Source organism: Tauraco erythrolophus, chromosome 1 (genome assembly GCF_009769465.1).
Source record: "Tauraco erythrolophus isolate bTauEry1 chromosome 1, bTauEry1.pri, whole genome shotgun sequence".
Taxonomy (NCBI): Eukaryota; Metazoa; Chordata; class Aves; order Musophagiformes; family Musophagidae; genus Tauraco; species Tauraco erythrolophus.
In genome coordinates, this window is record NC_141465.1 from 54,367,570 (window position 1) to 54,389,800 (window position 22,231).

General features: G+C 39.0%; 1 protein-coding gene across 3 annotated transcripts in view; it reads left to right on the forward strand.

Moving 5' to 3' along the window:
• ANOS1 (anosmin 1) overlaps positions 1–22,231 on the forward strand; it is a 146,018-nt gene that overhangs the window by 67,853 nt on the left and 55,934 nt on the right. For 2 of the 3 annotated variants that reach the window (XM_086609510.1, XM_086609516.1), the window contains exons 3-4: positions 15,344–15,406; positions 18,666–18,888. In XM_086609510.1, the coding sequence (XP_086465636.1) occupies positions 15,344–15,406; positions 18,666–18,888 (286 nt within the window). Of the gene's footprint in view, positions 1–14,643; positions 14,665–15,343; positions 15,407–18,665; positions 18,889–22,231 lie in introns of all 3 variants that reach the window. The other variant, XM_086609504.1, reaches the window with a different exon arrangement.

A 22,231-nucleotide genomic window follows, 5' to 3' on the forward strand; every position in this document is an offset into this window, starting at 1 on the left:
GATTGATTTAAGAGTTTATTACACTCTATGATAGTTTAATCAGAACTATTTATTTATTAACTCAACTGCCAGTTTGTCCCACTTACTTCTCAATGCCATAATGTCAACTTTTATTACTTGGCCTTGGAGGGAAAATGAGATAGTAGTTGTTTTTTAGGCTGTGATTTTATGAGTGGCTTAAGCCGTTGTAAGTGCAGGCTGTCAATTAAAGAGGTGTTTACAGACTCCTCTCTCCTTCCCTTTTGTGCACGTCCCTGACCCAGACAGCTAGTTTTTATGAGGCTACTGAGCGAGCTGAATGGGGAAGTTTGCTCGGCTAGAAACTGATCACTTTTTCATCTAGTGCCAGTTTCAGCACATTTACATCCAAAGGAGTGCTAGTCCCATCTCAGGACTGCCCCTCCTTTGGTGGCATTATAGATTTAGATTTGCTTATGTCCATCATGTAACCATAATCTCAAAAATATAATAATTAGAGATGTTTGTCAAGAAATTTAGCCTGTGAGTATAGTCTTTCTTGCTCATATGTAGCTTGCATTGGAAAATAGTAGAAGGCATTTATTTAATAACCTTTGAAAGAAATTCCTTTGAAACAAGATAGCTGTTCGTTTGAATTTTCTAAGGTATTCAGACACTGCATTACTTAAATCACAATCATCTTTTTTTTTTTCCCAAATAATATGTGAAGTTGTCTAACTTTTAAAGTATTATTCAGCAGCGTTTATTCTATGAATTGTCATGTGAACTGATAGAATTTTACTTATTTTGGTGTTTCAGTAGACTACACTAAGAGACAAGAAGAGATTATTGTGAAAAGGAATCACATTATCTCTTTTTACAAAAGATTCAATGGATACAATAGAGTTTCTAAACATGGGACAGAAAAACATTCTTTGTGTAGTTGGAATATATTTAAACCTAAGTTTAGAACACTACAAAGTTTTCTGTTACATTTTGGGGTTTTATTCCTGTTGTACTTGAGAGTAACAGAATTTTGACTTCCATTTTTATCGAGTGAAGAAATATTTCTTTTACGTACGATGCTCGTACTTTTTAGAAACATATTTGTTTGTTATTGCTGATCACCTTCACTTTTTTTTTTATGAATTTGTTTACTCTGAAATTAATAAAAATGTAAATTTATTTTCTTTAGGTCCTTTTTTCCCCCCTCTTCCTCTCACCTACACAAATTTGTATCATTAGTCTACTTTAGGTCAATAGATTTTTTCATTAAAGCAACAAGTGTAACTCTGAGTACACTGAAAACTTTCTGGACTTGCTATTATTAAATTGATTTGTTTATCAATGAGGCAGACAGCAGATATACTGAAAAATATTTAGGCCAAGCAATAGAATTTAAATTGCTTGCTTCATCGTAAGGGGTGAATATTTTTTTCAAGACAAACTCCTTTTCATTTTCCTCATCTTTTTCCTTCCCTCTTGCCATAACTGCATGAAGAAGCACGCACAGATGCCTGCTGCCAGAGTGTGATACTTAACCTGACCGTCAAACAAGCCTCACAAAGGAAGGCTTTTCAGGTCCCCCAGTGAAACAACCACTGCATTTTATTACGGCGTGAAATTAGAAGTGAAAAGCCCTATGGCTCTTGCTATTTAGTAATGCGGAATATGTCGTTTCTGATGGTGATGGTAGTGCTGGGAGGGAAATAGAAAGCCAGGGAAGAGAAACAAAGTAACACTTTAGACAAAGAGGGCCCCTCTTTTTTTCATCATCTCTGATTGTTAGGTGGTCTATAAAACCATAGTACTGCAGTGGATACAAGCAAAAAGAACATTTAGTTGCGGCTCTTTCATTCAGAAATGTATGTGTGAATTTGTGGGGTAATGTATAAGGAGAGTCATCTGTTATCAGAAGAGTGCACTGGTTTAACTCATTTATGAAACAGCAACAAAAAACTTGACTTTGCTTGGAGAGAGCAGCGCTGCTCTGACAGACACTTTAAGTTGCATAGCAAGATGGTGTTTATAACAAGACCGTGTGTGGTTATCTGAAGCTGCCTTGTAACAGATTGGAAGGGGAAAGTGCCAGCTTGAAGAGGCTTTCCCTTGTCTGTTTGAGATTAAAAGAATCGTGTTTTCTCAATGAAAAGTCTGTGCATATATAAAATGTCAAAATGTTTATGATCACTTTTATTTTAAAAGTATTATGTGATCACTAAAGCAAATAGTCAACCATTAGGAAATAGAAAGACAGTATATGAGAGAGACATTTTATAACATAAAGTGGGCTTCTTTTAAGGTTATTAATCAGCTGATCACTGATGTTACCGCTGGAAACAAATTATGAAATCCCATCCGTGGTTCTAATATCCATAAGGGAAAAGTTGTTACATTTTGCAGACCCTTATTGTTAGCAGTATTACTGTGTTTTTTTTCAACTAGATTACCTTTTTCAGACCCTATCCATACGGAAAGGGTGTCCAGGAACAATGATCTAGAAATAGTAGGGACATAGAAGTGGAAAGTTTCTGCCATGTTGCTTACTCTTTAGGTTGTAGATGCAATCTTGGGAAAGCCTTAAAAGCAGAAATAAAGAGTTGTCATGACTGATCTGTGATAGATTGGTGGAACTGATACAAACATGACAAATCAGTTCATTGGTAAACTGCACTGCTGGACTGCAGCCTGAAGGAAGAAAGTTCAGTCAGAAAAGCAAAACAGCTACTGTTTTTTAATTCATGTAGTTTATTTAATTATTAACAATAGTATGGTAGCCACACTACCAAAGAATTCCATACGTAAGCAACAGCACAGAAAGACGCACAGAGCCACTAAGCAGTTAAAGCTATTATCACTATCAGAAAGAATTCTATTAAAGAAGTTCTTCTTTAACCTTTTTAAACCTTTCACTGTTCTTTTGATTTAAAATAGCCTTTGCACTTTGCCACAGTATATATCTCGTGTGCACACTGGTGCACCGCTCTTGACTTGATGCTTCATAGCATTTTGCCAATGCTACGCCTTATGTCTTCACAGGTGAAACACTAGAATGTGGAGATTTAGAATAAGGGCTAGGAAGAGTTTTGAAAAAAGAAAGCTAATTGACACTTGGTGCACCATGTGAGAGCAAGGCTATAGAAGACTAGGGAAATAGTCCTTGCGGCAATGGTTTGAATAGGGATAATTGGAACAACAAGTTTAAGGCCAGAGTCGATTGGTAGAGGAAACAAAGATAGAGAGCGTGAAAAAGAATATTATCTCTGTAGGAAATAAGTGGTGGTGGAATAGCTACTGCACTGAGACATAAACAAAATATTTGCACCCTTTACAAACATTTTTAAAGAACTTCAAGAGGATCAGAAAGTGCTGTTAGGGCATGCCCCTTCAAGGTGAGAGGCCTACATCTAAGGCTCTCCTCTAGAGAAGAACTCATTGCTTATACAAGACAAACCAGCTTCAACAAGAGAGAGAAAGCTCTGTAAGATACTTCTTGTTTAGGGAATTCATCGAATGTAGGAAGTTTAACTTCAATTCCATGTTTCAAAATCAGGCAAAATAAGAACTCAAAGTTGTTTTTTCATGACTGTGCTAAGCCCTAGGCTATGAGGCAGGAAAAAGGAAGAATATACGTATCTCAGTTTCATCTGCTGGTACAAAACCCTGTAAACAAACTCTGAAAAGAACTGTTCAGGAATGAACTAATGTTTGGGAGCCAATTTTCTGTTGACACTGATGGCCATGATTTTGATTTGGTAACAAAGAATAGAAACATGAAAAGCGTCCTGGGATTGTTGTTCTGTCCTTTCAAACAAACACTTCTGCTGGCAAAGTTTGACATGCCAGACAACTAAACCGTACAGATAGATATCAAGCTGTCAAAAGTTATTTTCACTCTAAAGGATTAGAGTTGAAACTGCTGCATTTCTGCTACAGTGTGATGATAAGACTTCTGATATTTATTTTTTTTAATAGTCATTTACTTTCCCAATATTTTATGTCAAAATAGATCCTGTATTTCCACATCCACATTCAGTGATTCTCGCCTTTGGTACATGCACAACTTTTCCATAGCTTTCCCTTTCTGTTTAATTCTGGGAATTTACAGCAAAGGCTACACACACTTCCAGAAAATTTGACCTGAAGTTCACAGCAAGGGTCTTGTTCTTTCTGATGCTCTAATGGGGGATGGTGGAGCATATGGAGATTTGAAATGGTGGATTTTCAGAGATCAATGCAGTCAAAACAGCATGTTTTTTTTCCAAATTTTTTGAAACAGAGCTTCCATTTTAGGAACAAAGCCCGTAATGCTACTCTGTATATGCAAAGGTCTGGACAAACTGAAGCGATATACTATGACTAGTCCTTTCCCTACCTCTTTTCCAGGAAATATTGATGCTGATCTTAAGTCATAAGGCTTCCTTTATTTGCTTAGGGTGTTGAAGGCATTTGGTAACTCAACTTGCTAACACTTAAAATTGTGGTATTGACATCTCTGATGTTGTCTATTGAAATGAACTGGACAATTAAGAAAAGGAAATTTATTTTTCAAACTCATGTTTTTGTTATATATTCAACAATTCCACTTTGAAATTTTCCTTTATCATACCTCATGATTTTATATTAGCAAGTTTGGATAATTGTGGAGAGCAGTAATTAATACCTGTCCATGTGTGTGCTTTTAGTCCCTTCACACCCAAGTAAAATAAATATGCATTGAATGCAGCTACTTCCTGTAGCAGTTTAAATTATGCTGCTCGACTTTGCAGCCAGTAAAGTTTCTTAGAAATGTTCCGTTCTGCTCTGAAATGACCATTTGAATGACCAGACCACTCTCCAAAGTGGTGGTAACAGATAGAAGACAATTGCACCTAAAACTGCTGTAGTTTGCTTCAGTAACTGTGTGTCTAAGCTTTGTAACAGGCTGAGGAAACAGAGCTGAAATCAAGGGTTTGTCCACCTCTTTGCTTAAGTATCAAGATACAGCTTTATAGAAACATTTCTCTTTCTTATTTGGATATTATTTTGAATAATCATATTTTAGCTTTTTTCTATGTCCTTCAGAATTTGTAATTGGAAGATACTGTAGCTATGTTCTATGTGGTTTGGTGAACTGAAGGTTTTAGTGGTCTAAGACACTGGCAGTCCCATCTGCAGAAACAATTTACATTTCTTGACAGCACAGTGCTTGGATGTGAAATCATTTAATGCTGATTTGGAAATGTAATTTAAAAATTATTCCATTATTAACACCATTTTGAAGTGAATAAGGGATATTCATATCTTTCAAGACTTCAATTCAAGGTGCCAGATATGGAAGGTCTCACTTTGTAGGTTTATATTTAGCATGTGTTTGAAAGACATAATTTGCTGTCTTTTTGTTAAAAAAAACCCTAAACAGCAGGAAAAATAGCATTAAGCCAATTCCTGGAAAATTATCTAAAGGAAGTGGTGTGTCATAAGTTCCATATTTCACCTGCAGGTTGTATACATCATCCTACTTAGATAAGAATTAAAGAATAAAATCTCAGTTACATATGCAAGGATATGTTTTGGATCTCTGTTAACAGCTTTTGCTAGTCTTTTCATAAAGAATATACCAAATTTTGCCAGGAAGTAGGGCTCTCATTCCTGTTGACTAAGACCACTGCTGGTTGTCTTTTCTTACCTTTTGCATTCTGATGTCAGAACTCAACACAAAATGCTGTATTCTCATGAATTAACTTAATACTTTAATGCCAAATTCCTCTGGAATTTGAATTACCCAGAAAAGTCTGTTAGGGTGTTAGTCTCAGATTAATCCCAACCACTGCAGGTACACTCTTTTGTGATGTGATACAATATAGTGTGATGATGGCCATGTGGTTGCTGTTCCCTATCCCTATCTGTAGTTTTGTGCTTCGGTGTTTTCCCTTACAATTGAAGACAACTCAGAATAGTTAATGCAGGCGTAACTACATCTCCAATAGATACACCATTCCCTTAGGAATGGCCCCAGGTATTTTGTTGAGTAGTTGACTTCCGGAAAATACAAAGCGGTTGTCTGTCCTAAAATATAAGGATGTTTGAATGCTGGTTACAAATGAAGGATTTTTCTTTTTCTTTGTGTATGTATACTTTTATTAATTAGAATAAATTAGTACTTGCAGGTGATAACAAGTTCCACATTGGTAACCTGTTCATTGTCCTCTAACCCATCACAGTACACGTCAGGATGATGTCAATATAGAACAACAAAAAGTACATTTCAAGAAAGACTGAGAAGTGCTCCTTAAAGGGATTTTAAAGACCCAGATCACTCTAAGCAAGTAGCACATTCTTTAGTGACCATTTAAAACCTAAGACCTGGCTTTCATTCAAAACCAGCTCTACAATTAGCAATACTTTCAGACAGTATCAGCTGGGTTCCCAGTGTACATGATAATGTCACAGAATAACCCCAACTGTAACTAATTTAATTAAGACTTGATCCTCGAATACAAAATCACTCCTTTTCACCAAATCATGATGCTCACTGACCTACAGGAGAGAAAACAGGCAACGCAGACAGGGAACCTTTCTCTGCCATTTAACCCATTTGTTTATTCAGTTACAAGGGAAATATATTACTAGGGTAATTCTCATGAGAATCTCTTTAACATGAACAGGGGAGTAACTCTAGGTAGCCACATGAAACTGCTATTTTACATAAAAGAATACATTTCACAGTTGTTCCTATTAGACTTTCAAAGTTTTAAAGATACTTAATCCTCTTATGCTTTACATTAAATGTAACTGAATTTTAGGACCTAAAACATCACACTGAGTTTCTAGAAAGTTGATGACTAGTGCTCTGATGGTTCAGTCTGCTAATGGGGCAGGAGAGGTAAAAGAGGCAGAGAAGCAAGAGACTGGCTCGGCTTAAAATGGATCTCACAAAATGCTCAGAGGCTTCTTGAACAGCATCCATCAACCTACAAGCTAATGACAGCTACTGATTCTACCATTGAACACTTCTCTCTGGGTTCATGGATTTTTTTGGCCTGAGGAACTGACTGATTCGTTAGTGCATCTCTACTTCCAGTGTTTTTTTTTTATTTTTAAAGAACATAGATATGTGCACTGAGTGCCTGACTTGATAGGGTGTACGAGCACTTGAAATTGCTCATATCTGAAGTGCTGTAGTACCTGATCTTAGGCACTTTATCACTAGGAAGTGCCCACAAGCTTGAGTGCAATACCGTGACACCATCAAGAAATCACATGGAGGATTACTCACATGAAGCCTCCCTATCAATCAAACTGTTGAGCATGGGTTTTGGAGAGCATCAAGAATGATCCAGTGTGGAAACGAGAAAGGGCTTTTTTGCATCATGATTCTGAAGTCACTTGCCTGCCTCTGAAGGTAGGATTCCTCACTCTAAGCTTCTGAAATTCTCGCTGCATATAGTTCTGTTTCCCTGAGCTTTGCATTTTGTAGCGTACATTATGAAACAGTCACACCTGTGTTCTGGGTGGGTAGACAGCCCGTGGGTAGACAGCCCGTACCTTAGTGCTGGTCAAAGATTTAAACTGAGGATTAAAAAAAATAGAACAGAGATCTTTAAAAGTTGTCGTGGGTTAGGCCGCTTCGGCAACCAAACCCCACGCAGTCATTCACTCACCCTCCCCCAGCCCCAGGGATGAGGGAGAGAATTAAAGGAGAAACGGGAAACCCGTGGGTTGAGATAAGAACAATTTAATACAGATGATTTAATACACAGTGTAGATGCTCACCACCCCCTCGTATGCAAAGCCCGTCTCGTCCCGAAGCTGCAAATCCCGGATGAACGCGAGTCCCCGAAATAGAGAGGGGGGGGGAGAGAGAGAGAGAGAGTACTCCGAGAGTGGGAGTACTGGGAGAGAGAGGAAAAAAAAGGCAATAGAGCAAAAGCGCAGAAGCGCAAAAGACCAAAAGCCCTTCTTTCCGGCTGTCCCTCACCTTTATACTGGGCATGACGCTGCGTGATATGGAATACTAATTGACCAGTTTGGCTCTCAATCTTAAGTTCCACCACAAATCACAAGGGGAATTGTGGCCCCCTTGTCCCGGCTATGCTCCCCCCTTATCCCGCCGTGCTTCTGCACTCTGGCCAGAACACGGCACACTGAAAAGTCCTTGGAGTTTCACTTCCAACTACAAACATCAGCTTGCTATCAGCATTCTTCTCAGAGCGAGCCTCTGAGTAAAACCAAAACATGGAGCTCTTCTAGCTGCTAAAAAGAAGAGCTAACTCTGTCCCAGCTAAAACCAGGACAAAGTGCATGTCTAACTTCAATTTCATGACCAAACACTTTATGAAGGCCAACCGCATCCGGGGATGTATCAAGAGAAACGTGGTCAGCAGGTCAAGAGAGGTGATTCTTCCCCTCTACTCTGCTCTTGTGAGACCCCACCTTGTATACTGCATCCAGTTTTGGTGTCCCCACCATAAGAGAGACATAGATTTGTTGGAGCGTGTTCAGAGGAGGGCCACAAAGATGATCCAGGGACTGGAGCACCTCTGCTACGAGGACAGGTTGCAAGAGCTGGGATTGTTCAGCCTTGAAAAGAGAAGACTTCGGGGGGACCTAATAGGCTGCCTTCCAATACCTGAAGGGAACCTACAGGAAGGCTGGGGAGGGACTTTTTACAAGAGTGTCCACAGATAGAACAAGGGGAAATGGGTTTATGTTGAAGGAGAACAGATTTAGATTAGATCTTAGGACGAAATTCTTCAGTACAAGGGTGGTAAGACTTTGGAATAAATTGCCCAGAGAAGTTGTGGATGCCCCCCTCCCTGGAGGTGTTCAAGGCCAGGTTGGACAGAGCCTTGAGTAGCCTGGTCTAGTTGAGAGGCGTCCCTGCCCATGACAGGGAGGTTGGATTAGATGATCTCTGAGGTCCCTTCCATCCTATGCCATTCTATGATTCTATGACTTTAATATGCGGAATTTAAGTGAGCTGCCTTGAATCTATAGAATCTATCTTGAAATTTATGAGGACGTGCATTGTCACAGGATCTTGAGAAACAAATTTATAAATAGACTTTCAAAAATGATTTGACAAAAATGATGTATATTCTTGAAGTGGGCAGCCAGAGTTCTTCAGATGGATTTATTGGTCTTATCCCAGGATTCTTTTCTTGTGTTTCATTGCAAATTGTTACAGAGTTGTGATTCTTACCTGCTTTTATGTGTAATTAATATTCTCCTGTTCCACTAAATTATTTCCTTATAGGTATAGCTTTACAGTTACACCATGTCCTCTTAAGTGCAGAAGTACCAAATCAGACTCATGCACCAAGTTGGAGATTCTGATTTGGTCTTTGGTTCAATCAGTAATGTGAATATTGATATTTCTTTTTGGCATTGATAGATGAGATATATCGTCTGGGAAGAGAAAGTTTCAGGATTGTTTTTTGCGTGTATGGATCTTCTCGGAAAACATAATCCAGAACTAATGGGAGATTTCTTTTGTACTTATGTGTCAATTTTTTTTAAATGATAAATCTTCCTGATGCGTTTCTTCAGTTTTATCATGAGAAACACATCATGCATCTCATGACTCCTACAGTAAAGAAGAAAAGTAGTTGTTCAAACTGTTCGAAAGAAGGTATGTTCTGTGATGTGATATTGCTAATACCTGATATTGTTCTACCAAGCCAGCATGCTATTAATTGATTTAGACTGGGTAAATATTTAACTGTGCTTTTATTGTTCTGAAACAAAAAAAAAAGTGTTCTGCAGACAACTGCAGTTTTTGAGACATAGAAAGCAACAATTTATTCTCCAGTTTTTGAGACATAGAAAGTAACAACAAGATGACAAATTTATATTTCTATTTATATGCAGCAGATGTAGATAAAAAAAACCTCAAAATCAGTTATTTCTCTCTCACTGCCTGTTTATGTTTTGTGTTGTGTTTACTGCCACTGTGCTAAGATTTACAGATTGAAAACACTTTTCTCATGGTTCCTTTGAGTGCAGTCGTATATTTAAGTGTACACATCACAAAGTGATTCTCTCTATATGCTATATTTTCCTTTGGCTTTAGTTAAATTCCTGACCTCAAGAATGTTCTCTGCTCAGTGCATGATATTAACCATCTAAGTTCTAGTTAATTACCTTAGGACAGCAAAACTCTCAAATATGTATTGTAAACATAAAATATTCATTCCTGACCTTGCTGTTTTGAGCAACTGGAATGATGAATGATAATCAGAAGAATAATTATATCCAGCTATAACACTTCGATTCCGTCTTTTTTATGACAGTTTGCTTATGACTTAGTAACGCTTTCGTGCAGGAAGAAGCCTTACTAGACAAAAATACTGAGGGTAGACTCTTCCAATCTGAAATAAATAGTTGTTTACTGTTTAAATAGCTATAAATATTAAAATTTAACTATTTAATTTAAATGCAATGTTTGAATAAATATACAGTATTTGAACAAATATTTATTTCAATACTTAAACGATGTTTTGCAATTCACTAGACTTTCAAAATTGCTATGTTGGTGTAACTCTTTTCCATTTGGGTCAAAGGCAACATTTCCTAGGCAAAAGTAATGATGGACTATTTTGAAAATCCCTTTCCTAAATAACGCAAATGGCATGCATCATATGCTAATCTTATAGTTGCTGTATTTATAGTTTAAAATTAGAATCAAAAAGACTTCTCTAACAGGGTCTTTAACTGTGAATTTTAAAAAAAAGGAAATAAAAAAACCAACCCAAAGTATTTTAACGCAATAGTAATCCTTCTTACTTTAAAAAACAGTATTTTGTCCTTGTTCCTAATTTTATACAGTCTGATTATTCACAAATCAGTAGTAATATCTGAGATAGGTATGTGTACCTATGTGTGTGCATATGTACGCACATACACAACTTTTGAAGGATGACAAACGATGGAGTGCTTGCTATTAGCACTCCTTTTTGCTTTTGATGTGTTTGTTTAGTACTAAATAACAAACAACTCTGCAGCAATCTGGATGAGGACAGAAAGCCTACAACTTCCAAATTTGACCACAGGAGACGATAAACCAGCTACTTTAGGAGGATTCAATTTAGCAAGGCCAGTGTGATTGACACCGATCACCGTCTGAAGACTGCCACCAGCATGTAATGCCCAGTGCAGTGCTGTGCTTCATATCTCTTCCTGCCCTCCCTCCCAGTAGTCGAGCAGCCTTTGGGGTGGTGCTGGGGCAGCAGTCAGTGGTGGTTCAAGGGACATCTGCCAGCTGGACTGCTGGGACGCTTCCCACACTGCTGCCTTCCTGCCTGCTGGTGGTCTGCCGTTTAGATACCTAAGCTTAGCTGCTGAGGGCAGATGGCAAAGTCTGCAAAGTAGTTTTTATTACATAAAGTAGAGCCAAAACTAGCTACCAGCTGCTGCCTGGCCTAGATTGCACCTTATCCTTGATAGAGGATTTCAGTATCTTTTTAATAGGCATACACGTTTACACTGATCCAGAAAACCTGTGTGTGTTTACCTGCTGGGTGGGAATAGTTTTCTCATGGGCGTTTTAGGTATTTCCTTGAAACTTTTGTTGGTGAGAAGTGGTGTATGCTTTCCTTTCAAATATCAAGGCTAAACTAAACAACAGTGAAATAACTCTTATTGGTCTGTAGGAGCTTTGGGTCAGGCCTTTGCTGGGTTGCATTGAAGTTATTAGAGATGTATTATATGAATTTTAAGTTTTAAGATTTGTGGTTTTTGGGTTTTTTTTGTATTCTCTCAAGACTTGGGTTTAAGAAAACAGATGTTATTGCCACTGGTTCTGACTCATATTTTCTGGATTTTACTTTTTATTATACACTGAACAATACCTGTCAGAAAACCTTCAGCTGCTGTCGATATAAGACCTGATTCTGCTTTTTCTAGAGAGAATTTTCAATTTGATGCTTTCCTTCACTAGATGGACTAAAAATGATGGACATCCATAGTGGAGGGAGAAATGTTTTACTACAGTATTGTGCAGAACACTGCAAAATGTATGTTCTTCAGTAGACTCATCTTGATGAATGTTCAGAGCAAAGTGTGCCAAAGATGAGAAAAAACTCACAACTCTGCAGATAATAGATGCAGCTTAGAGTGACACATGTAAACAGAATGACAAAGTTTAATACAAACAGGCAAGCTAAAGTTTATGAGGACACAGAGTTTTTTTGAAAACTGAAATGTCTGGAAAAAGACAAATTTATGTACATGATAGCCCTTCTTCAAACCTATCATCTATATAGAATCTTAGAATCATAGAAAGGTTTGGGTTGGAAGGGATCTTAAAGATCGTCTATTTCCAACCTCTACTACACCAGGTTGCTCAAAGCCTCATCAAACCTGTCCTTGAACACTTCCAAGGATGGGGCATCCACAACTCCTCTAGACAACCTGTTCCAGTGCTTCACCACCCTCAGAGTGAAGAATTTCTTCCTTACATCTAATCTAAATCTACTCTCTTCCAGTTTAAAACCATTGCCCCTTGTCCTATCACTACACGCCCTTGTAAGAAGTCCCTCTTCAGCTGTCTTGTAGGCCCCCTTTAAGTATTGGAAGGCTGCTCTGAGGTCTCCCTGGAGCCTTCTTTTCTCCAAGCTGAACATCCCCAACTCTCTCAGCCTGTCTTCATAGGAGAGGTGCTCCAGCCCTTGTGTCATCTTTGTGGCCCTCCTCTGGACTCGCTCCAACAGCTCCATGTCCTTCTTGTGTTGTGTATAACACATTGGATCTGTAACACATTTCTCCCTCCGTATAAAAAACATCAGGAGAGACTTCATGGGATAAAAACGTTATCTCTTTACCTGAGATTATTACCATTCAGAGGATAAAGCTCACCAAACAGTAGGGGTGATCTCAAGATCTGAGTTGTTTTACAGTTTAAGTCCAGGACTCAGAGATGAGACCTGGATCCCAGCTTCCAGTTTTTCCAGCTTCCTAATTTAGAGGAACCTCTTCACAGAGTAGCTAAGAGGATAAATGCACAAACCTCAGTGTCCATGAGGTGCTCTCATCTATGTTATTGCAACCTTAATAATTACCTTTTCAGAAGGGCAGTCCCAAACTCTTCTTGTGCAAAGTTAATGGCAATAGTTCTGTCTGCTAGCAGTTTTTCTCCAACCCACAGAATGGTACAGCTCCACTAAAGCTGAGCCAATTGCCTTCTGCAGCAGCCCATGGTGCTAGGCTAAGCCCAATGCTCTGAGAACTCCTCATACAGCAGGAAGATTTTTTTTGGTATATAGAATCATAGAATGATTAGAGTTGGAAGAGACCTCAAAGATCATCTAGTTCCAACCCCCCTGCCATGGACAGGGAAACCCTCCACTACACCAGGTTGCCCAAAGCCTCATCCAACCTGGCCTTGAACACTTCCAGGGATGGGGCGTCTACAACTTCTCTGGGCAACCTGTTCCAGTACCTCACCACCCTCTGAGTCAAAAATTGTATAGGCTAGAGCATGCACTCTAATCAGAGCCTATAAAGCCCATGATGGAGGCCTTTTGTCTTGCTACATCTGTTTTCCTTTGAATATTCTGAGAGCAGTTGAATTGCAGACTACTGCTGAGCCCTGGTTCCTTTTGTTCATCTTTCCTTTGAAGTTTCTGAGTTGAGATGGCCATCGTTTCTGCCTGCCCTGGTGGCAGACAATGCCGGGGCTCAACTGAAAGTAGCCTGGGCTGTCCTGAGCGATATTGAGTCAGAGCAGCAGCCAGACAAGGCATCAAGTGCTGGAGCCTACTTACATTGCAGGTAAAGACATCCTAGTACAAATGCCTTGAACAAACCCTCTGAAGCATACAGCATCTTAGTATTTCCTTTGAGGAGTACCAACTTTTTTGCTCTAGAGCCTCCAGTGAAGGTGGTCCAACAACATAGTCAGAATGAACTGAATCCTTGTTGTCATCTCAAGATTGTGGATATGCTAGTTTAGATACAGTCTGTTTGGCTATGCTGCAGTGAAACAAGAATTTGGAGAGGACAAGGATATGGAAATCCTGACAGCCTTGAGGATCACTGAAAAAGTCCCAGTGTGATCAAAGTCTTGCCCGTTGTGTCTTTACACCATTTATACTTCTGAAATTTGGGGCTAAATCCATCAAACAGTTAGGAGATTAGTAAAATTGGCATGATGGTGGAATTGAGCTCAAACGTGCAGTAACTATAACACAGGAGGATCAACACTCTGGAATTAATTAAATTTACTGACTTCAGTGACATTTTATAATGTATTCTTCTAATTACCCTGTATATAGCACATTGTGAATTTTGAAGAGCTAGAAATTTTGTCTAAAATACCAAAATATACTTACAGAAAATGAGTGGTATTTTTCATTCCTGAAAAATGTAACCTCTGTGACTAATGGTTTTATTATATTTTTCAGGCTTTGTTGCTAGTAAGAAAAATGCTTAACTTGTAGAACACTGATTTTTTTAGTACATTAATGATACAGGTAGACAGCTGTTCTGAGATACAGCTTATATGTATTCATGCTTGTTTCTGAGTAGCATAAATGTACCCAATCTAATACTATGTATAAGAGAAAGAAATTATATAAATAATTAATTGCATGTCAAAGGACTTTCTTTTTGGTGCAATAAGAACTTTCCAGTATTACTAGAAAGAGTAGATGTTATTAACTCCCAACAATGCCAATATTTTCCAAGATCATCTGTCCAACAAAGGAAGAGAAAAGGTTTCTGCATGTGAGTCTAAATTTATGTTTCAACTGCAGTAAATGCTCCTAATAGTGTGATTTTTCTTTATGCTGTGCTGTGAAGCTTGACTCTGGTTTGCAAAGTTTGAATCTTAACTCACTGCAGTAGAGGATGAAGATGAAAAAATGAAAATATGGTACTTGAAATAAAGTGGTTTTGCTAACAGACCATTGAACATTGTCTATTTATACAGGAATAGTGGCTAAACCTCTGCTGAGTTTACTCCATAGCTTGATGAAATAGTCTCTCGCTTGAGAGGGCAATGTGCCCGTCTCATCTTTAGGCTGGTCAGCAAGCAGAAGATTTAACTTTCTGTAGTTTAGAGTAGTGCTTTTGACATTGTCTCTTTGATCCAGTGACACGGTGTTAAATGGTATTAGGACCTAGATTCAATAAGGCAGAAAATAGAATGGCATACAAACAAGTGAGGCAATTGCCTTGTACAGTAAGAAAAACTGAAAATATTTCTTGTCATCTAACCATGGCTTGGCATGACCTTGTTCTGACACCATGACTCAATGACACAATCTTATTCTCAGGAGAAGTGGATTTTTAAAGCCTGTTATTAACTTCCTATGGGCCAAACAACTGGAGAAGAAATAGAGTCATTTGTGGTTGTTTATTTATTTCTCTTCCTGACACTTCTCTGCCTCCTGATTCTTCCTAGTGCCTGGAGCCCTGCAAAGAGTCCTGGGACCTGAAGAAAAACCATTGCCAAAGCTTCTGTGAGGTACGTCAGCCTAAGGACACGCTTTCTCACTTTGTTCTAGCTGTCTCTTTTGTTTAAATTATTAGTGTCAAGGAGACAGCTACCAAAATGAGATTTTTAGAGCATCCACCTTCATTTGAATGGATACACATATAACAATTTAGCCATATTAATTTTGAATTTTAAAAAAAAAGTTGGTTTTTTTTTTCTGACTGAATGATTTATGTCCACCTGAAGTTTTAAGATTCGAGCCAGCCACACTTATGTAACTTCTCTCAGAAGGCACTGTTAAATCCTTCCTGTAAATCACTATTTTCTAGCACATGCCCTTCAATCTTTTCTGGCCATGTGTAAGAGTGAGTGTCTTTGTTTAAAAGATATAATGTCATTGTGTGAAAATCCTTGTGCAGGGAAGCTAGAAAACATGGCTTTCCTGTATGTTAAAATCAATCTCATTTCTAAAAGAATATCTCCAGGAGTAACTGGATTGTGGACTCTTAGTTCAGAAGACTGCTATCAAAATATGTAGTTATTCAGGAATAAGTCTTTGGAAAACTGTTTCTGAATCATGTTTCAGAATAACCTTGTGAATAAACAAACCTAGATCAGTTAAACTAGTACAAAAAAGGAGATGAGTTTGCTGTATTTAAAACATACCTCTGCTGAGTTGTTCGAAGTCAGCTTTTTACAATTAAATGTTTTTTAGTACAAGCTGAAAATATCATCTCAATAGAAAGTTGCTTTGTTATAACTACATCAATATAAAGATACACCTTTATTCAAGTCTGTGAAAGTGCATGTTTATGAAGATTTTCAACTTTTAGTACAAAAAAATAGCAGTGACCTTAATTGATACATTGATCTCACTGATACACTGATTTAACTCCTCCCTCATCACTGTGGGCACTTTTTTTTTGGTGTAAGTATGTCTGATGTTTAAATGATTTTAAGCATCATGAAGATAATTAGGAAAAGTTGTAATTTCAACTAAAAGAAAAATTTTAGATCCACGTATGTGTAAACAGAGATTACTGGATTACTGATCTATGTGGTTACATTACAAGAAAAAGTAAATTCATTTTATTAAAACCAATCCTTGTAAGAGTTCTTTAACCCAGAGTAATTACTGCTTCCTCATATACAAAATTCTAAAATAGTGTAATAAAGCAGTTTTAGTGGATCTAATTTATGTCATACTTATATATAATTTCTCACTCAGGCTGTATGTTCCCAGATATAGGTGAAAATATGTATAAAATTGCTTTAAAAGGAAAACATTTGTAGAACACTGTTCTATTGTAGTTAAAAACAGTGAGCATCCCTCTTTGATTAGTGTTTTGTGGTTGAAGCTAAATTTAGAACTTCAAAGGCCTGTAATGAAGAGCAGCACATTTAGCAGCTAACTGAAAAATGAGCTGTGAAATAGGGTGAGGAGGAGAAGCCTTGAGGATGTATTATGCCTCAGGGAGCTATAAAGTTTTTAATTAAGTAGCTGCAAATTTGTGATGTTTTAAGATTTGAAATTAGCTTCTCACAAACACAGAGACTCATGCTCAAAAGCTCAGGACCACTTTCCTTTCTCTCAGACTCATGCATGCTCTATAGACATTGTTTGAATTAAATGAGGCTGTTTTGCTTTGAGAGTGTTTTCAAACTTTTTATATTTTGTAAAAAATATGGAAGCAACTGGATTACTGATTGACTTTGACAGACACTACTTTGAGAGTGTTTTCAAACTTTTTATATTTTGTAAAAAATCTGGAAGCAACAGTTTAGCTTTGTGCTTCTCAAGGTCCCTGCTTGGTATGTTACTTCTTATCTACTAAATGAGTGTACGAATGTTGAAGGAACATTGCATGTGAAGAAGAAAAGAAGACAGTTTACCTGACTCCTTTTTTTTCCATAAATTCAATTTCTTTCTGGTTTAGCTTTAAGAAGCTAAAAACCATGGGATCACGTGCATTCCAGGAAACAGCTGGAGTGCATGTCCAAGCATCACTGAGGTCGGTAGGAGAAATAAGGACTGCTCATTTTGGAAGCCTTTAGGCTGGTTAAGTTGTAACACTCAAATGGATCCTGAAAAGCTGTTCTGTAGGACAAGGTGGGAGAGGTAACTTAGTGGCACATTCTTGGACCACAGTGACCTTGAAGAATTAACTGACACATAGTCTGTGAAACTCCTGGGCCTCCGTAATAGTAAAGAGTCTGTCTCATTTTGCCAGAAATATAAGAACAGTAAAAAAAAAGAAAGTAAAACATTTGCATATGGAAGAAAGTTGCAGAAGTTACATGAATAGTTGGATGGGTTTATAATTCCTGTGTAGGCTTAGGAATTTGTAAATCAGATCTGTCAGAGCAGGAGGTTTTTGGTTACTCTGAGTTTGAAAGGCAGGCTATAGATAACCCCAGTTACATGGGTTACCCATCTACAGTCCCACCAATCACTTTGAGGGAATCACTTTAGCTGTTTTTGCACCAAACTAAATAAAACACCAGATAAAAGAGAAGATGAAATCCCCGTGTCACACACAATGTTCTCCCCAGGGTCCTAGATGCTATTTTTAATACAGTTTTAAGTGAACCTTGCAAACCCCTGAGTAGTACATGTACTATGAAATGTCTATGTATTGAAGCAACCTCTCATATATTTAGGACTTGATTTCTCAAAGAAGTAGCATTGACTTGGATCTTTAATCAATATATTTAAGACTGCATTTTCTGTTGATCATTTTATCAGAAATTTAGTTCCAGTTCCATGAAGAGTTATACAATTACTGATATGCTGGCAAGAACATAAAGATGCTGCAAAATCTTCTGTTAGCCAGCTCAGTTCTAACGGTATAATGAAACAAGATTTCACTTATTTATCTAGAGTGGCATTACATCAGATATTGTGGGTGAAGCCTTACAAAGTACAAAGGGAGGAATGTTGACTAGTCCAAAAAAGTCTGTCTGACCATTGCTGCCCCTTTGTTTTGAAAATGTTTTTAATCTGTCATTGAGCAACTTTGTAGCCAGCCAATGTGAGGAAAACAAGGGAAAGCTGGCAGATATAAACAACTTTATTCCATTAAAGATGGTGGTCTTACTCGAGGGAATTCATCATTCTGTACTTGGAATGCTTTTTTAGAAGTGGCTTGAATATATAAATCTTCAGGGATAGTCTTGCAAAAGCTGAAAATCTGAATTTCCCTTTAGGAGGTCTTGGAAAATGTACAACAGCGTTGCTCTTTTTTGTTCCTGTTGAAAACTTGATACAGTTCTTTTGTTTTCACTTTAGCCTCTTTTCCCCAAGAAGAATTATGAATGCCTAACTAGCTGTGAATTCCTTAAGTACATCCTGTCTGTGAAGCAAGGGGACTGCCCAGCACCTGAGAAGGCCAGTGGTTTTGCAGCTGCCTGTGTTGAAAGCTGTGAAGCTGATAGTGAATGTTCTGGAGTGAAGAAGTGCTGTTCCAATGGATGTGGTCATACGTGCCAAGTTCCAAAAAATCTGTACAAAGGTAGAGATTATTAATATGTACTCATACTGGACTAATAACTTGAGGCCATACTAAAGTCTCCTAGAAAACCTGGACTTTCATTTCACAGGAGTTTGTATGGATGGGAGGAAAAAGAGAGGCTACTCTAGAAATGTGACTGGACACTGTAAGGGTGGACAGCCAGAGAAAAATGTTGTTAAAGTTTCTGATTTTTCTTCCCCTTGTGAAGCCCATGTCTGGAAATCTGTGGAATGTAAACATGTGGCTATTACAAATTATCTTAAGCAGAACAAACTTGCCAATTTAGGTGAGATCTCACTTAATTCGATGCAGATAAGACAGAATGCAGCAAAAAAATATTTACCAATAAATAGTTCAAATCCTATTAATCACAAATAACATTTATTTTTATAAGCCAAACAGGAAGGACTACCAAATAGGAAGTGTGAGATATTCTGGTAAAAGAACAAATCAATGCAGTATATTTGGCATTGATGTTCTTAATGACCTAAGAACAAAATAGTGAGAGATTATAATATCCACTTATATATATAAATTCATTATTTAAATCTAAGGCAATCTCATTTAAATAATTTTAATTAATTTGAGTCCTGAGATTCTGTGACAAAAGGTTTTCCTTGACGTTTATTGGCAAGAACATATAGATTCAGAAATGATTTGCTTAGACAAACTCCAGATTTTAATTTATTGAAATTAAAAAAGCTTTATACGTGGAAATATTATGAAAATGTGCTCCTAATGCAGAACAATGAGCATATATAAAAGGCATTTTCTTCTTCCACGAAGTTGGAATGTTTTGTTAGAAATCCATTTTCCTTCCTTCAGTGATAAATAATAAATATTAATCAGTTGGTCTTCTGATAGCATGGGCTCTCTGTAGAGAGCCTAATCATCAGAAGTCAGAACTAAGCCTCAGGCTTAGGTCCGAATCCAGACTTGTTTCCATCTGTGCATGGAAAAATGGTAAAATATGTGAAGGAGATGGTGATTTTATTTTTAGGTTCATCGCTTTAACTGAAATGTTGATGCATCTATTTGAATGTGTCTAGTGATGAGCATGTATGTCAGAAATAATGTGCTTTGACTTTTGAATCCTGTCTTTGAGTGTACTGGATGGACCATCAGGAAGCATTGTCTTATTTACTTACATAAACGGAAGAAATTTGATCAAGAAGTCATAGAGGTTGAGTAAGCATAAAACTGATAAAGATAGTACTCAATGTGTTTTGAACAGCAGGCAATACTGTGATCCATATTTCCAGTGCAGAAGGGAGATTCTTCTGCTTCCAAGAGACTGCAGAGCAGCCCCTTTAAAACTGTGAGGAGTTAATAAACTCTTAGACATAGCACCTTTCAAAATGAAAATTATTAAAATGGATCACTCAGTTATTTCATAGAATCATAGAATCATAGAATGGTTAGGGCTGGAAGGGACCTTCAAAGGTCATCTAGTCCAACCCCCCTGCAAGGAACAGGGATATCTCCAACTAGATCAGGTTGCTCAGGGCCTTGTCCAACCTGGCCTTGAACGTCTCCAGGGATGGAGCATCTACCACCTCTCTGGGCAACCTGTTCCAGTGTTCTACCACTCTCATGGTAAAAAATTTTTTCCTAATATCCAACCTGAACCTACCTCCCTCTATTTTAAAACCGTTACCCCTTGTCCTATCATAACTGGCCCTCCTGAACAGCCTCTCCCCATCTTTCCTGTAGGCCCCCTTGAGGTACTGGAAGACCGCTATAAGGTCACCCCGGAGCCTCCTCTTCTCCAGGCTGAACAGCCCCAACTCTTTCAGCCTGTCCTCATAGGAAAGGTGCTCCAGCCCTCTTATCATCTTCGTGGCCCTCCTCTGGACCCTCTCCAACTGGTCCATGTCCTTCTTATGTTGGGGACTCCAGAACTGGACGCAGTACTCCAAGTGAGGTCTCACGAGGGCAGAGTAGAGGGGGAGAATCACCTCCCTCGACCTGCTGGCCACGCTTCTCTTGATGCAGCCCAGGACGCGGTTGGCCTTCTGGGCCGCAAGAGCACATTGCCGGCTCATATTGAGCTTCTCGTCCACCAGTACTCCCAAGTCCTTCTCCTCAGGGCTGCTGTCGATCCATTCACCACCCAGTCTGTATTTATGCCTGGGATTGCCACGACCCAGATGTAGGACCTTGCATTTGGCCTGGTTAAACTTCATGAGGTTGGTACGGGCCCACCTCTCCAGCCTGTCGAGGTCCCTCTGGATGGCATCCCTCCCTTCCAGCGTGTCGACGGCACCACACAGCTTGGTGTCATCGGCGAACTTGCTGAGGGTGCACTCCATGCCACTGTCCACGTCACCGACAAAGATGTTGAAGAGGGCCGGGCCCAACACGGACCCCTGAGGGACGCCACTCGTGACCGGTCTCCACTTGGACATTGAGCCGTTGACCACTACTCTCTGAGTGCGGCCATTGAGCCAATTCCTTATCCACCGAGTGGTCCATCCATCAAACCCATGACTCTCTAGTTTAGAGAGAAGAATGTCGTGCGGGACAGTGTCAAAAGCTTTGCACAAGTCCAAGTAGATGACATCCGTTGGTCGACCCTTGTCCACCGATGTTGTCACCCCATCGTAAAAGGCCACCAAGTTGGTCAGGCACGATCTGCCTTTGGTGAAGCCATGTTGGCTGTCACCCACCACCTCCTTGCTCTCCATGTGCCTTAGCATGGTTCCCAGGAGAATCTGCTCCATGACCTTGCCAGGCACAGAGGTGAGGCTGACCGGTCTGTAGTTGCCCGGGTCCTCCTTGTTCCCCTTTTTAAAAATGGGGGTTATGTTCCCTCTCTTCCAGTCATCGGGGACCTCGCCAGACCGCCACGACTTCTCGAATACAATAGCCAGTGGCTTGGCAACTTCATCCGCCAGTTCCTTCAGGACCCGCGGATGGATCTCATCGGGTCCCATGGACTTGTGCACCTTCAAGTTCCTCAGATGTTCTCGAACCTGGTCTTCAAGTACAGTGGGCGGTGGTTCATCCTCACAGTCCCTGCTAGTTCTTTCCACAGCTTGGGTGGTAAGACAAGAGGCTTTACCAGTGAAGACTGAGGCAAAAAATTCATTGAGTACCTCAGCCTTCTCTATGTCCCGGGTAACCAGAGCACCAGTATCCTTCCGGAGGGGGCCTATGTTCTCCTTGGACTTCCTTTTGTCCCCTTTCTTTTGTCTTCTTGAGACAAAGGACCAGAGTGATGAACTGGCATTTTTATTGTATATGTAATGATTTACATGATCAGGCTCCATACCACAACTACAAAACATTCCAGTAAATGTAGCAGCTGGAAAAGGCAAAACCAAAACAAACAAGCAAACAA